The 15,742-nt window shown below is 41.8% G+C and overlaps 2 protein-coding genes across 2 annotated transcripts in view; both read right to left on the bottom strand.

Moving 5' to 3' along the window:
* GNAI3 (G protein subunit alpha i3) overlaps positions 1-9,326 on the bottom strand; it is a 40,756-nt gene extending 31,430 nt beyond the window's left edge. Inside the window, exon 1 of the mRNA XM_012751622.3 lies at positions 9,069-9,326. Coding sequence (XP_012607076.1) covers positions 9,069-9,186 — 118 coding nt within the window. The 5' untranslated portion in view covers positions 9,187-9,326. The remainder of the gene's footprint in view (positions 1-9,068) is intronic.
* Positions 9,327-12,466: 3,140 nt separating this feature from the next.
* On the bottom strand, positions 12,467-15,323 carry GPR61 (G protein-coupled receptor 61). Its single transcript, XM_012751620.2, has 2 exons — positions 13,608-15,323; positions 12,467-12,937 (listed from the first exon to the last, which is right to left on the bottom strand). The coding sequence occupies exon 1, from the start codon at positions 15,224-15,226 to the stop codon at positions 13,871-13,873; it is 1,356 nt and encodes a 451-aa protein (XP_012607074.1). The 5' UTR covers positions 15,227-15,323; the 3' UTR covers positions 12,467-12,937; positions 13,608-13,870.
* Between the last annotated feature and the right edge of the window lie 419 nt (positions 15,324-15,742).

The following is a 15,742-nucleotide window of genomic DNA, read 5'->3' as shown; positions in this document are numbered from 1 at the left end:
AAAATTAGCCAGGCATGGTGGCGCATGCCTGTAGTCCCAGCTACTCGGGAGGCTGAGGCAGGAGGATTGCTTGAGCCCAGGGGTTTGAGGTTGTTGTGAGCTAGGATGACGCCACGGAACTCACTCTAGCCTGGGCAACAAAGCCAGACTCTGTCTCAAAAAAAAAAAAAAGAGAATAATTATTACAGGAAGATTAATCACAAGATGACAAGAATTAAGCTATCTTGCTAATTTTAAATAAATCTGATTTAAATGGCCCCTATATGGCCAGTGTAATGACTGTTAGTAGCAGGCTATAAAAGCAGATGTGAACACAATTTAAATATACAAATAGGGTAATATATATATATATATATATTTTTTTTTTTTTTTAGCCAGAGTCTCACTCTGTTGCCAGGGCTAGAGTGCCGTGACATCAGCCTAGCTCACAGCAACTAGCTCACAGCAACCTCAAACTCCTGGGCTCAAGCGATTCTCCTGCCTCAGGCTCCCGAGTAGCTGGGACTACAGGCATGTGCCACCATGCCCAGCTAATTTTTTTCTATATATTTTTAGTTGGCCTATTAATTTCTTTCTATTTTTAGTAGAGACAGAGTCTCGCTCTTGCTCAGAGGATATATGTTTTGATCATGGCAAGGCTTATCTGATTCAACAGCTGCTACAGCTAGAAGAAATTCAGAATACTATACTGAGTGGCTAGAAAAAATTCAGAATACTATCTACTTTCCAAGTAAAACAACAAGAATTTTTTGAGATGTAAATACTAACATCATTCAAAAAACTAAGACTTTTTTGTATGAATATTAAAAACATTTATCCATTTTAAAACATGACTTGGTGACAAAAAGAGGCCCACAGCAACAAAATAGCGATGGATCAATAAACACAATAACACCTCAGCTAATCCTTAACAATCTTTCTTAAACTTTTAAGTATTTTCCACTCTAACTTGGAAATCAAATTAAGTTCAGATCTAAAGACATTTCCTCATGAAACTTGTGTCTAACATCACTAGGCTATTCAGGTACAAGTCAAACATATTTGGTCTTTTGGGTAACCACCTTCTTTGGTCAGTTCACATCAGATATATTAATTTCTGTTACAACTTAACAGTAAGTCATGAAAAATAGGATATTTCATTTACATAGAGCACTGTATCAAAACTAGCACAACTGAACAGTGATCCTAACATAACGTTATTCAGTTCAAGCAGCTTGAATTACAAAAATGATACAGCTGACTACCAGGCAAGGTAACAGGATCACCTGGATAAAGGCTTAAAGCTAACTCTAACTCTTGCTAAACACTGAAAAAAAACATTATACCAAAATAAAGACAATTAAAATCGGAGAGAAAATCAAATACTAAAATTATTTTTCTTTATATTCACTTTTGAATATTTACATTATGGACATCTAATGAATTTATGTCTTTCAGGCTATCTTCCTAAGCAGCTTTATGATGTTAAACCAATTTTAATCAAATTTAAGAATAAGAGACATAATACAAAAATAGGCCTCTTTACCACTTGCTAAAATTGTCTATCTGGTTAATAGTATTAAGTTACAGACAAGAGACCCAAGAGGTCCAATTTAAAGCCCTTACTGGTACACAGAAAGGAAAATAAAGCTCAGAGATTAGGACAAACCTCCCAAATTTGAGTCTCTTTGCTGTCTATTAATTACATGGTATCTCCTACTTCTGCATTGAGTTACCAGTTAAAAGAGGTTTTTTTTTTTTTTTGAGTCTCACTTTTTTGCCTGGGCTAGAGTGCCGTGGAGTCAGCCTAGCTCACAGCAACCTCAAACTCCTAGGCTCAAATGATCCTTCTGCCTCAGCCTCCCAAGTAGCTGGGACTACAGGCATATGCCACCATGCCCAGCTAATTTTTTCTATAGATTTTTAGTTGGCCAATTAGAGACAGGGTCTCGCTCTTGCTCAGGCTGGTTTCAAACTCCTGACCTTGAGCGATCTGCCCGGCCTCCCAGAGTGCTAGGATTACAGGTGTGGGCCACTGCACCCAGCTCAGAGAGACGTATTTTATTACTGTTAGTCTACTATATTCTGGTAGCTAGAAAACAAATTTTAAAATAAACTTCAGCAATCTGAACAAATTTAGTGCCTACTACCCTAGACATTTCTTACAATGAAACTGACATTTTTATTTTTTGCTAATATTCTAGCAGAGCTCCTGAGCTTGAGTACTTAAAGCATCTCTTCCTCCTCCCTACTTCCCCCAACAAGCTCCACACTCCAATAAAACTAAATTAAACATAAAGACAGAGAATGGATAGCTAAAATGTATGACCAATCTACTTTGTCAAATGCTTTTACCTACACCCTAATGAAAACATAAGCAAAGTTATTAATAAGGAGCAAGAGTCTGTTTTACCTCTTCCTTTAGCTTTGGACAATTTTCTGTTGCTCATAAAAGTAGTAAGGGGGAAAATCAGCAAGGGAAAAGCAGGGGTGATGATGAAGCATAGACCCTGAACTGATCATATGCATTTAAAAAAATCAATTCCTAAAATATAATTAAATTCAGACGAAATTAACTATTCTGAGTTGGATGTGTCGATAACAGTAGCTTAAAATCCTGCACCCTACCTCAACTTAAAATCTTAATTATATCTCCCAACTATACAAAATGACAACTTAACATTGAGAATGAGCAGGCATTTTCTCATGAATTAATGAGAAACTAAAGCAGGGATATGTTTAGTTTCTCAATATTTCTGTCTCATTCCATTATGTTCAACTTATATTTGATGTGTCTACTAGGTGGTAGGCACTGTCACCTATTTATTAATCATTAACTCTTTAGCCATGCCTTTAATAGGGAATTTGACCTGCCCCAATCCTCGAAAGGGTCAGCCTTATAAAACTCATGATACCCCATCAACCTTGCCACATCCCCAACACAGATGACTGGATTGTGGTAGCCACCTGAAAGGCTGGGACAATCTGATACTTCTTCCCAGGAATCAGCAATTGAGATCCTGGGAGCCATGAAACACTTGAATTATTAGGTCAGGCAGTATGTGAGCTACAGGTGTCACAGTAAACCAAAGTTGAAGGTTAGGGGTGTAGAGGGAAGGGACAAAGAAGTCATAAGGGAGCAGAGAAAGCTGATCTGAAGAGGTGATTTACCAGTAAAGCAGAGTAGCAGCCATTCTGCTCTAGGAGAAATGGAGGGACAGAAGGGGGGTGTGTATCCACAATCCATGCACATGCAACCTACTTGTATTTCACTTCTTTATCCTTAGATGTCTAATGCCTATGAAACTGCCTACTGTGTCCTTTCAGTAAAACTCTACTTGTATGACTGGTACTCCTGTGTTCCTTACAGGCAAAACACGTTAGCATTAAATTAGGTTCTGTGATAGATATAAACATGAGAAATACTTAGTCTTCCTGCCCTAAAGAATCATCTAGTTAGGAGAAGCTAAGTATAAAAATAAACCAGACTATAGCATAAAAAATACTATGAGGTTTCAGAAAGAGAGGGTCAGACTATACTCAATTCAGAACATCAAAATGGTTTTATGGAGGAAAGGGAACTAAATAGTAATCATAATACACAGGAGTGTGACATAGTTTTTAAATGTATTTATTAGGAAAAATAAAATACTAGAATTCTAGATCTACCAAAAAAATTTTTTTTTTTTAATTTGCTGGCACATGAAATCCAAATATTTGGAATCTAGTAACGACTGAGTTAAAGGACTTGGCAACCAACTGATTATAAGAGATTAGAGTAAGGAAGGAGTTAAAAACGAGCACAGTTTCCAGCCTAGATGATGTTACAATGCTGGTGCTAGAGCAGAAAAGTTCACAACAGGGAGATTTGGGGGAGAGAAGTGAAGAAAGCAGGCAAGTTCTGTACTAGATAAAATGACTTAGGGTAAGTGGCAGCAAGCAGTTCATTCATTCACTGGGAGAAGAGGAGAAAGTTGTTATCTCAGGTACAGAGAACAGATTTCTCAAAAATTCCCAGTAAAACCTGTACTCTAAAAGAAGAAATAAACGACTCTTCATCTAGACTCTTCACAATGTCTAGGTTTTTTCTTTTGTATTTTGAACATTTTATTTTTACACGGCTATTGATTTTCCTGCAACTGTCTCTCGTTTTGGGAGGGGGGACAAGGTCTCACTGTCACATGGGCTAAAATGCAGTGGCATCATCATAACTCACCGCAACCTCAAACTCCTGGGCTCAAGTGATTCTCCTACCTCAGCCTCCCAAGTAGCTGGGACTACAGGTGTGCACTACCACATCCAGCTAATTTTTCTATTTCTTATAGAGAGCCGGGGGTCTTGCTCTTGCCCAGGCTGGTCTCAAACTCCTGGCCTCAAGCGATCCTCCTGCTTCAGCCTTCTAAAGTACTAGGATTACAAGTGTGACCCATTGCTCTTGGCCCTGCATCTGTCTCTTTATACTGCCTTTTCCTGGTCACAGATGAAGGACTTGTAAGAATGGAGATTACATAGTATTGTGGAGGAAGAACTTGATGAAAAAAATACATATGGCTTCCTTCCTCAGAAAAATGTATATAACCACAAATTTTGCTAACAATTTTAGAAAGAAATTCATGGATAAGAGGAAGCCCTAAGGGGTACATATATTCCAGATGTAAACAAACAAACAAAAAGCATGCTGTGGAGGAAACCAGGGAAGGGAGAGAGAGAGAGAGGGAGAGAGAGAATGTGAACAAAAATGGAAATATCTGTAAAGCCCCAACATCTCCCTTTTACTTCCCAAGAGGATGAAGCAGCTCAGCACCATGGGGAAGGACAGAGTAAGCAGAACAGTGTTTCACATTTCACAAACTTCTAAAAAGTCTTCTGACCAGGAACCACTTCTATCAGAGACAACTGCCCAAAAACTAAAAGACTGTTTTATAATAGTGCAAATAACATAACTGCAGCCCTGATTAGAACATCACATGCCCTGACAAATTAGTATTAAGCACCCTACTCTATGTCCATCACTGTACTGTAGGAATGTACAGTAAGGAAAGATTACATTATTATAATTCCTGAAAAGGACCATATTTTCAGACTGTGAAAGTGATAAATGAATTTAAATATTAACAAAACAAAATAACAAGTTTATTAAACATAAACCATTTTCTGCAATGCCAGTTTCTTTTTTCCCAGACACAACATGCATCTTTGCATTAAATCTGTCTATAAATCTTATCTCAAATAAATGGCAAACATTATAAAGGATATCATTTTACAGGAGGATATAATGTAATAGCATATTTATCAAAGGACAGCCTCATTTTCAGTAAGTATATTCAACCAATAATATGTATAAATTTAAATATGAATTGTTAATTGTATAATACAGGGTTTAAGTAAACTAGATGATTCTAATTTTTTACATGCAACTCAATTTTTGCCATACCACCACCAGCAAAATCCCAAAGAACAATGTATTAATTTCATTTTGTATAATGTTTTCTTCAGACCTGCTAAAGGGAACTATCAAGAAATGGAAATTTGGAGATAGCACGGGAATAGATCATTCAATAACTTACAAAATTAAATGACAACATTTAATTTCTTTTATCACAAAAGAAATGTTTATTAAAATTCTTTGAAGATCTTTGAAAAGTGTATATTAACATGAAAAATAATCAAATAACTGTCTGAAGCACCCTGAAAAAACATAGCTAAAATGATAAGCCTCACAAACATCATAGAAAGATATTATCAATTATGAAATGTTTATTATTAATATTTGCTAGGCACTAAAGCTAAGCATTTTACATACAATACTTGATCCCATATTCTGAAACATCATCATTCCTACTTTACATATGTAAAAATTATGACTCATATGGTTAAGTTTCTTGCCTCAGAGCTAGTAAACAGAGATCGAACTTGAATTCAGTTTGTGTGAATCCAAAAGCAGTGCTCTTATCCATTATACCAGTGCTTCCCAACTTCTGTCACATGATGGCACACTCTGGAAATGATAATGTTGGTAAGACTCAATTGAGGTAAGCTGGAGGGGCTTAGTGGAAATTTTTTTCTTTAAATTATGAAATTATGGCATGAAAAATAAAATACAAAGTATTACAGATGATATTAAATACTGAATTGGTAAAAACCTTCCCAATAAAATTTCTCCAAATTACCAAATTCAGGAAGTTTACAGAGGGAATCATACCAAAAATGTTCAAATATCATGCTGTAGTAAAATTCTGAAGTTAAAATAATTTAAAAATTCACTACTATAAAAAATTTGCAAGCAGCACACCTATATGTCATCCTAGGCACTATACACTGGTTGGAAAGCTTTGCATAATATAGTTTTGTCTTTCAACAGAATACTGTGATTAAACACTAACTTGTCATATCAAGATCTTCCCAACAACATTTAAAGGAAAGTCAAACCAAAGGTTATCAAAAGAAGAATTATAATAGTGAAGGGTTCCTTAACTAATCCAGTCCACACTAGCTTCTTAATTTGTATTTCTATAGTACCTGTAATTTGTAAATTCACTTTGATTTAATAATAACAGTGATAGCTAATATTCACTGAGCTCTGTGTTCTGCCTTACATTATTATTATATTTAATCCTCACAGCAATCCTATGAAATATCTTTATTTTCTCCATTTTAAAGATAAGAAAACTGAGGCACAGAGAAATTAAGTAAATAACTTTCCCAAGGTTATAGCTGGAAGAATTTGAAGCAGTCTGACTACAGAGCCCATCGCTAATCACTATGCTAAACTACATCCCTGTGGGAAAGAATACATTATGTGCCAGGAGAGACAAAGGTAAACAGATAAATCTCAACTTAAATCAAGTTCAACAATTTCATAGTGATAAAGTAAAAATGACCTGCATTTACAACAATGGAGATACTCCACAGCAAAAAGAAAATTATCTGTATATGGTGTTGGGTGCATTTTGCATATAGAAAGAGCACAGAAGATTATTTTAATTTCACATGTGTGTTATGATATGGCTCAAGCAAAAGCATCTGTCTTTGCAACCCATCTGAATTTGTGGATTTAATTTGCTCAAGAATACTAAAAAATCTGATTTAAAAAATAATAAAGTTTTATAACAACTTTAAATGCAAATGTTTTTTAAACATTTAAAAGCAAATGTTTTAGTATTTTAATTTTTACTTACTGCTTTTCAAGTTCCCTAAGTCACCAAGTGTTTAATTTTTTTAATTAAATGCACTGTTTATAAAGTCCTGAATAAAGATTTTTCCAGACACTTGCACGAGTTCTGCTGGCACGAGTTCTGCTGGCACAAGTTCTGCCTGCCAAATCCTGCCATGTGGACGAAAGCCTCACAGTTTACAACTGTATTACAATATGCTAATGTCCTGAAGAGATTGCTAATGGTCAATGTACATCAAATCACTCATGGAAGATGAGAATACACCTTTAATTTCATAACCAAATCAATCAATAAAGAAAATGCCAATGTCTTGAGTGTTGTGGTTTATATCAAACTTCTGAAAGGCCTCAAGGACCAATGTCCAACATTAGCTAGCTTAGGCTAGTTAACAGTAAATATTTAAGGAGCATCTACTGTGTGCCAGGGACCATGGTCATCCACTGATGATACCTGCTACACAGACAGTGATAGTCTAGTACTACAATTTGAACTCATACCTTCTGGGAGTTAAGATATTCAAACTGGAAACTTAAGCTCCAATAGATAACTTTTCATCTATGGTACATCCAAAAGACCTGTTACCAGATCCTCTGCAATCTACAACTAATTTATGTTAACAAGCCTAGACTAGCAGAGGCATCCAGCATATCCTGGAGTACAAAGTAAGTCAGTCTTGGGTTGTGATGGTGCATTCTGAGCTCTGGAGCTTTACACCATGAAAATTTGGCACTTTCCTAAAGTGACTCTCAAAAATCAATTGCTTCAAAAAGTAAAGTTCAATTGCTTACAGAAAACATTACTTCTACTTATTCTTCTCTAACCAATCCCTAGAAAATACTAATAATGAAGAAATGTGGCTTGATTTATTGGTAAGCTAATGCCAGGCTACTTTAAATGATTTACTGAGCCTCTCAAAAAATTTAAAACTAAATCATGCTGAGTAAAATGCATGTGACTGTACATCAAAACAATTTTAAATGAATATCAGGTAACATGAACAGTAATTCCTGAAGCTAATATTTTTGTTTTGAAGAGAGCAAAAAGGATAAAACAGCTCACCAGAAGTGTTTTACAGTAAATATGTTCAATTCCATAATTTATCGTAACGCCATCCCCACTGCACACAGTCCCCTAGCAACTATCCAGCAACTTCTAATGTGTAATCTATTGTCCATTAGATCTTCTGCCACAAACCTCAAGGCACTTTAAATTTCCCCAGGTCACACCATCCCCCACTCCTATAAAAACAGAGGAAAGAGTTATAAAACCTTAAGAGAATAAAAATGATTTTTTTTTAAAGTGGAAAAGTACAGGCAGTCTCTGCACCCAAGATCTTTTCCTTGCCATTTAACTCAACCACCTACCTTCATGTTCCTGGATAATCAAGGGTTCCTCCACCCAATTAATAGTTCAAATGTCAAGGTCCTATGTGACCACTGTGTCCTAGACTCTCTATTTAATCATTCAAACTTCTCAGCGTTATTATGTCATGAAGTATCACTTCGCTCCCAACTCACAAACCATGACACAAGCCCTACATACACTCTATCCCATCCTCTTTACCAACACGCTCCAACCCAACGTAAAACCTACTCTAATATCAGCTCTTCCTTTATGAGCTTTTCCCATATTCCTAAAAATCTCAATGTCCTACCTACTTCCTAACTCTCTTTGCTAATCGCAATTCTAGCCCAGAGTTCCGCCCGCTCCAGCATAATTCCTACAACCCGAAAACCCCACCCCCCTCACACGCCCACAGGGGCCTCAGCCAGAACCCCAACACTCCGCCCCAAGCCCGGCACGCCCTCCAGATCCCTTTGGGGTCCTTTTCGCCAGCTTAACCAGACTCAGCCCAGGCCTCCCAACTGCCTAGGCTCTCCGACCACCACTCCATCCCCGCCTCCGGCCGCTCACCAAGTAGCAGCAGCTTCACTTCTTTGGCCGCTTTCTCCCCGTCCTCCCGCAAATTGCGGTCGATCATCTTGCTCCGCTCCACCGCCGCCTTGTCTTCGGCGCTCAACGTGCAGCCCATGGCGGCGGCGAGAGAGGGGACCAGGCCCGGGCTCACTCACACACCACAGGAACTGCGGCTAGCCCTAGCTGAGATCGCGTCTACTCCTGGGCGGCGGCCCTCTCCGTCAGCTACCCTGGAGCCCAAAAGAACCGGATATCCGGCCTTTACGCCACTTCCGGCGACGCCCCGCGGCCGTTACCACTTGAAGCACTCCAGCTCTGGGAGAGGAGGTGAGACCGAAAGCGGAAGTTACGGGCAAGTGGCGTCAGGGCTGGGCGGCGGTTCCGCGGAATAGGGAGGTTGTGTCAAGACGCTGCGCGCCACCCAACTTTAATCCCTTTTTACCTTTCGGCTACCTGATTTTGATAAATGTAGAAAAACCGGGGCCTCCAGCCCGTGGTGCCTTCTCGAGGTCACACAGCGGGTTTGGAGGTAGGAGAGCGGGGATTCCCAAATAAGAGCCACAGTCCGCACAGGAATTTTTGCTGGGAATTTCTTGCCTGCCAGAGAACTCCTTTGATCTCTTGCTGTGGCGACTCGGGAATCCAGCCCAAGTGTGGGACACTTTCTGCTGGGGTTGTCTCAGTCAGATCTATGGGACGGGAACAAACTGCCCAGCTTGGGCTCCCACCACTTCTCACAGCTGAGATCTGTAACACTGACCATGCCTAGGACTTTAATGCCTTTTGCCATCTCCTCTGGCCCACCACCTCCTGCTCTCAAAATATGTTACGTACGAATTTCTGTGGGCTTGAGATTTGCTTAGCAACTGTGTTGGCAATGTGTCACTTGAAATCGCCAGGAGATACTCGACAACCTAGAAAGTAAGCGTGTAGTTCCTCCGTAAAGTTTCCTTGCTGCCCATCTCTCCAACATAAGCTAGATTGACCTATGTTAGGGGCTTAGGACTAATACCAAGATAAGTCAACCTCAGCCCCACACCCTAAAACAAACCAGTGCATCCTGTGAATCTCCTATTAAAAAGGGAAGTTCTAGTAAAATTTGTCCTCAGCTCTAGTATCACCCGAAAATTAATAAATCCCCTGTGAAAGCCCCAGGCTGATACTCTTTCACAGATAACCCTGGGTACTACTGTGAAGATGGTCCTAAATTACCTTTACTGCCAAATAACCCCACAATTACTCTTACCATACATTCTAGCGAGGGGAACTCAGACCCTAAAATCTTTCCCTGTGATTACAAATTACTTTATTTCTCTAATAGAATCTGAACCTTAGAATATAAGATCCCAACAGAAAGGTCTATATAGTGATATTCATTAATCATAAGGATTTAATGAAAGGATTATAGCCACCTTAATTAAACAGCTTCATCCACCATAACTTTTGTCAATGCCAATTTTTCAAAGTTTGAAAAGTCTCCCACTCATTCCCAAATGACTGTTAAAATGAAAGGGACAGCTTTTTCCATTACCAATACTTCTGGGGAAAAAGGGCAAGAGGAAAGAAGAAAAATCAGTATTTATTGAGTACCTATTTGCCAGGTATGGCTAGGTGCTTCCACATCTCATCTTTTTTAATCCTCACAACAACCCTGTGAGGTAGGTAATAATGATCCCCATTTTTACAGATGAGGAAATAGGCTCAGAGAAATTAAGCAGCTTTCCCAAGTTCACACAGTGAGTAAGTAGATCTGACTCCAAATTCACCCCTTTTCTACCATTATAGGATTTACCTGGGGACACCTGACAACATAACATAAGGTATAAGGTTTTCATCTAGAATTGGGAGCCACTCCAACAACAGCATGATGCATGAAAAAGCAACTGACCAGATGGTTGCCTCAATCTGTTGATTCTTCAGAGGGTTAGAGGTCAGATTTTGTCCAGCAACAGCTTTCAGAGCTAAGGATTACATATTAAACTTTACCAAAACATCCTGGTGACTAGAAAACTCCTGGAAGGTGGTCATAGCAGAAATTGTTGGGAAAGTTCTCAGCATAGTAAAAGAGAAATTTTTATTCCCTTCATGATCCACTCCTACAGGGAAAAATAAACAGCAAATGAACCTATGTATGTCAAACTCTGTAATAGAGGCCAGTGAGATCCTAGTGTCAGGAAATGTTAGTCTGAATTAAAGATATCCTTGCACTTAAACCTTTCATTTTGGTGTATGTGAAGGAAGGGTTGGAGGGCAAAGTCAAAGGAAAAGGCAAAATAAATTAACAAAATGGCTGCCAGACAATGTTTAATGCCCTCCCCTTCCCCCCTCCCCCTACAAATACATGTCTTTCCTACTTTCACTGGACTCACACTGCCATCTGCTGGCAATGCTTTGGATCTACCAGCTGATCAGCGGTGTTTGAAAGATGCTTTTTCCCTATCTAGGAATGAAATTCTTCAGTATGAGTTTATTTTAAAAGGGAGGAGAGAGAAGTGAGCATGTTTTTCAGTCACAAAGGACTCTCCTTGCTGTATATGCTATCTTTCTAAGGAATTTCCTCAATATAATAGGCTCTAGCCTAGAATTATAGTCTAGTGATGGGAAGACAGAAACCTGAAAATCTTCCTAAATCAAAAGGGGGAAAGCTATGTTTGCCCCATTTCATTTAATAATTTTTTTTCAGGCCAGGTGCGGTGGCTCACGCCTGTAATCCTAGCACTCTGGGAGGCCGAGGTGGGTGGATTGCTTGAGGTCAGGAGTTTGAAACCAGCCTGAGCAACAGAGAGACCCCGTCTCTACTATAAATAGAAAGAAATTAATTGGCCAACTAATATATATAGAAAAAATTAGCTGGGCATGGTGGTGCATGCCTGTAGTCCCAGCAACTCAGGAGGCTGAGGCAGGAGGATTGCGTGAGCCCAGGAGTTTGAGGTTGCTGTGAGCTAGGCTGACATCATGGCACTCACTCTAGCCTGGACAACAAAGCGAGACTCTGTCTCAAAAAAATAAATAAATAATTTTTTTCTTCACTGGAGTTTCATTTACAACCCCCACACTTTCCATGGACTGCAGGAAACCTCCATGTAGGTATCTTGCTGCAATAGACTGAACTCTCCGATCTTAGAACTATGGATATATTTTCTAATATAGTTCTCAAACACATTCTATAGTGTTGTATCAAATCTAAATGTTCTATGAAAATACAAGATCTCTGACCAAATGAGACTATGAACTCCTTAAAGGCAATAACTGCATACATCCTCTGTGTGAGTCCCAGGGAATAGTGGGTGTTCAACTATTAAGCACTGAATTGAACTGAAGGAGTCAATGTTGATATCAGTATAACTTTTATCATAGAAATTATTTATTGGCTGTTTAAAGGGGAAACTATTCCACTCCCACCAGCCCATTTTCCCCCTTTGATGTTCCATGAGCCAGGAATTTGTTTAAATACAGACCACACCACCCTCTGGCCTTGCCTTGATCCTTGAATGTTACCTGATTCAATTGAGGGAAGTGGGATGGACAGGTGGTCCCTGATGGTGTCCTGTCCAGTTTGCAATTATTCCCTCTCCATTGAAAATATCACCATCAGTACTAACCAACACAGTTCCTACAGTCTCAATCAGTGAACAGCTGACCCCAGCTCCTGTGCCCTCTCTCCAACCCAGGGCTACAGATAGAAGAGAGATTTAAGTCTTTGTCACTGAAGCTAATTTTGAGAGCGATGAATGGGAGTAGGGAGGCATTTAATGGACCATGGAAACCCCACCCTTCCCATGCCCAACCTTAGTCTCTTGTACCCGATTATCCAGGGGGCTGGAGGTGGGTCACTGCCATGAGGAGAGAGATCAGGGAGGCCAGTCCTGGAAAGAAAAGATTTGCAGTATTATTGGTCAGGATTATTGGCCTCTCTGTATCAACTTAGCAATTCAAATGCCAACCCCACCCTCAGCCATCCGACTCCCCAATCATTCTAGTTCTTCATCCTAAAAGAGAGAAAAAGTCATCCTGTCTTATTCTTTTCTCTGCTGAAATCAAGCCCCACGCTTGATCTCCTGTGTGCAGGAGAGAGACAGAAAAATAGAACAGAAGGGCTTTTCCTGAAGAGTGGGAGAGAAAGAGCTGCAGTCAGCTTTCCTGTCTTCTATTCCATGTACCCTAACTGCTGTCTCACCTTGCGTCTGGCCAAACTAAGGAAAGAAATACACCCTACCAGTCCTCTCACTTTAAGGAATTCTCAGGTGTAAAACTAGAAAATGATCTATTAATTCAAACGAAACCATTTGGCTGTAATTTAGTTCTTTTTAAACTGAGCAAAGAAATGAGAAGACACAGGTCATTTTCTTACGTTGCTTGGGTGCAATTACTGCCCTGGACAATTACACTGAAAAATAAAAAAACGTCCTATATGGCCCCCAGAATAACTACAAACGCAGCCTGCTGCCCTATATCCTCCAACTCCTACCCTTAGAGAATTTCCCTGCTTCCTGAGGCATGAAAAGTTCACTCACTGGTTAAGAGGCTTCACCTCACCTTTGTGACCCTTTTCTCTCATCACCGTCTCATCATACCCAGGTTCCCTCCCCCAGTAGTCAAAGATCACAGCCAAGTCCAAGGCTTTTGCCATACGTTCATCCTGTTGGCTCTGTTCCCGACCGAGGAAACACTAAACAAAAGCTGTGTGCGGAGACCCCAGCCCCAGCCCTAGCCAGCTGGGAAAAGGTGATCCCACAAGGTGGTCCTTGCAATCATAACCGGCCCCCAGTCCCATCTCCCTCCAAGTGTCCAGCGGCCCGTCATGACTCCAGCCGGGGTGAGGGAGCAGGACGGAGGTAGCTGTCTGACATGATGATGTCGCTGGTGAGTTGCTGCTCCAGGAACTCAGAGGTCTCCTCAGCTATCTGGCCTGGGATTCGAAAGTCAACAGCAGGCGGCTCCTGCTTGGGGCTGGGTAAGGGTCGGGAAACCCAGGACTCATTGGGACAACCAGTCCCCTGAAGGAACTGCAGGAAGTTTTCCTCAATGGAGCCCTCCCGGCTAGGCAGCCTCAGCTCCTCCTCTGGAGCTGTCTTGAAGAAGCAGACAAACTGCTTGCTGAGCTCCCCCCGGATCTGCCGGTTGAGACATCCATAGAAGAAAGGGTTGGAAGTGAAGCAAAAGTAGCCAATCCAGGTCACCACACTCTCCACCTGCCCAGTGGAAATGGGCTGAGCACTCAGGGCAACATAGAGGTGGAAAGAGAAATAGGGCAACCAACAGAGCAGGAACTGTCCCCCCACAGCCAGGAGAACCACTGCTGCCTTCCCTCCCCCAAACGTCCGGTGTGGAGTAGTCTGGGGAGCCCCCGAGCTGGTGACCATAGTAGAGCGGCTGCTGAGAGACTCGGAGCGTTGCCGGGGTGTCTCCATCCACGTGGGTAGTGGCCCATGCTGCATGGCAGCCACACGAGCCACTCGGAACATGCTGCAGTAGACCACAAGGATGAGGAGCAGGGGCAACAAGAAGTAAAGAACAGCAAAGACCACCACAAAAAGCTGGCAGTAGGCACTGTGGCTCCATTGGAGTGAACAGCCTGGGGGGACACTGGGAGCTCCTTCGTCCCAGGAGACCCTTCCCAATACTGGCACAGAAGCCATGGCCAAGGCCTTCACCCACACACCCACCAGCACAGAGGCCACCAGCCCCAGCGTCATGCGCACCTCATAGCGCATGGGGTGGACTACATAATAGTAGCGCTCCACATTGATGGCCGACACTGAGAGAATGGCCAGGCTGACAAAGCATACACTCAGGAACAAGTAGAGACGGCAGGCCACCTCCCCAAAGAGGGCATGGTCAAAGAGGGCAGAGCTGGAGAGCATGGCCAGGGGCATGAGGGTCAGGGCGGCCAGCAGGTCCACCAGGCAGAGGTGGAAGACGAAGACAAATTTTCGGAGGGCGGGTGTCTTGGCGATAACGGCCATCACAGCAGCATTGCCAGCCACAGCAGTCAAGTCCAATAGAAGCATGAAGAAGAGGGCCACAGACTCTGAAGCTATATCCCGCAGCCCCACCTCTGGGACCCCACTGGCAGTAGAGGGACCTGGGGTTTGAAGGACCCTCCCCACAGTGGAAGAGTTCCCTGATGACTGGGGGATGGGAGAGGACTCCATGGGGCCGAAAGAGGACACCCAGGGCACCTCCTGTCACAGGCCCATCCCCCATCCTAGTCCGGCGATCCTGGGATGGCGAGCCCAGGCTCAGGCTTCCCAATTTCGTGAGGGGTGCCTCCTGCTGGAGCCTTTAGTCAGGCTCTTACCACCAGCCTTCCAGGCTGGGCTTGTCTGTGGACAGAGTGCCAGGCCAGGCAGCTGAGGGCTCAAGAGTGCATATCCCCTTGCTGGCAGGAGGTGGCTCCAGGGTCTGCCTTGGAGACTGCTAAGAAACGGGAGATGAGAGAGATGTGGGAGCCGCACCCACTCAACACTCCACCTTCGGAGTGGCCTTCAGTTCCATTTCCACTTTCCGCCATTCTCCATACCCTCCTACCCTTTCAAGGACTGTTATCCAGGGATTCTAAATCTTCTGTCTCCCTTTCCCAGGGTCCTGCTGAGCTCTGGGATAGCACCCCAGTTTTAGGGTTGCTTATGTAAATTTCCTGATTTCTTGTTTCCTCAGAATGGCAGGAG

Source organism: Microcebus murinus, chromosome 2, assembly GCF_040939455.1.
Source record: "Microcebus murinus isolate Inina chromosome 2, M.murinus_Inina_mat1.0, whole genome shotgun sequence".
Taxonomy (NCBI): domain Eukaryota; kingdom Metazoa; phylum Chordata; class Mammalia; order Primates; family Cheirogaleidae; genus Microcebus; species Microcebus murinus.
Note: the sequence above shows the minus strand (reverse complement) of the source record. Positions and strands in the feature narration are given on the sequence as shown.

Coding starts and splice junctions, on each gene's coding strand:
- GPR61 (XM_012751620.2), bottom strand. CDS start 15,226: ATGGAGTCCTCTCCCATCCCCCAGTCATCAGGGAACTCTTCCACTGTG.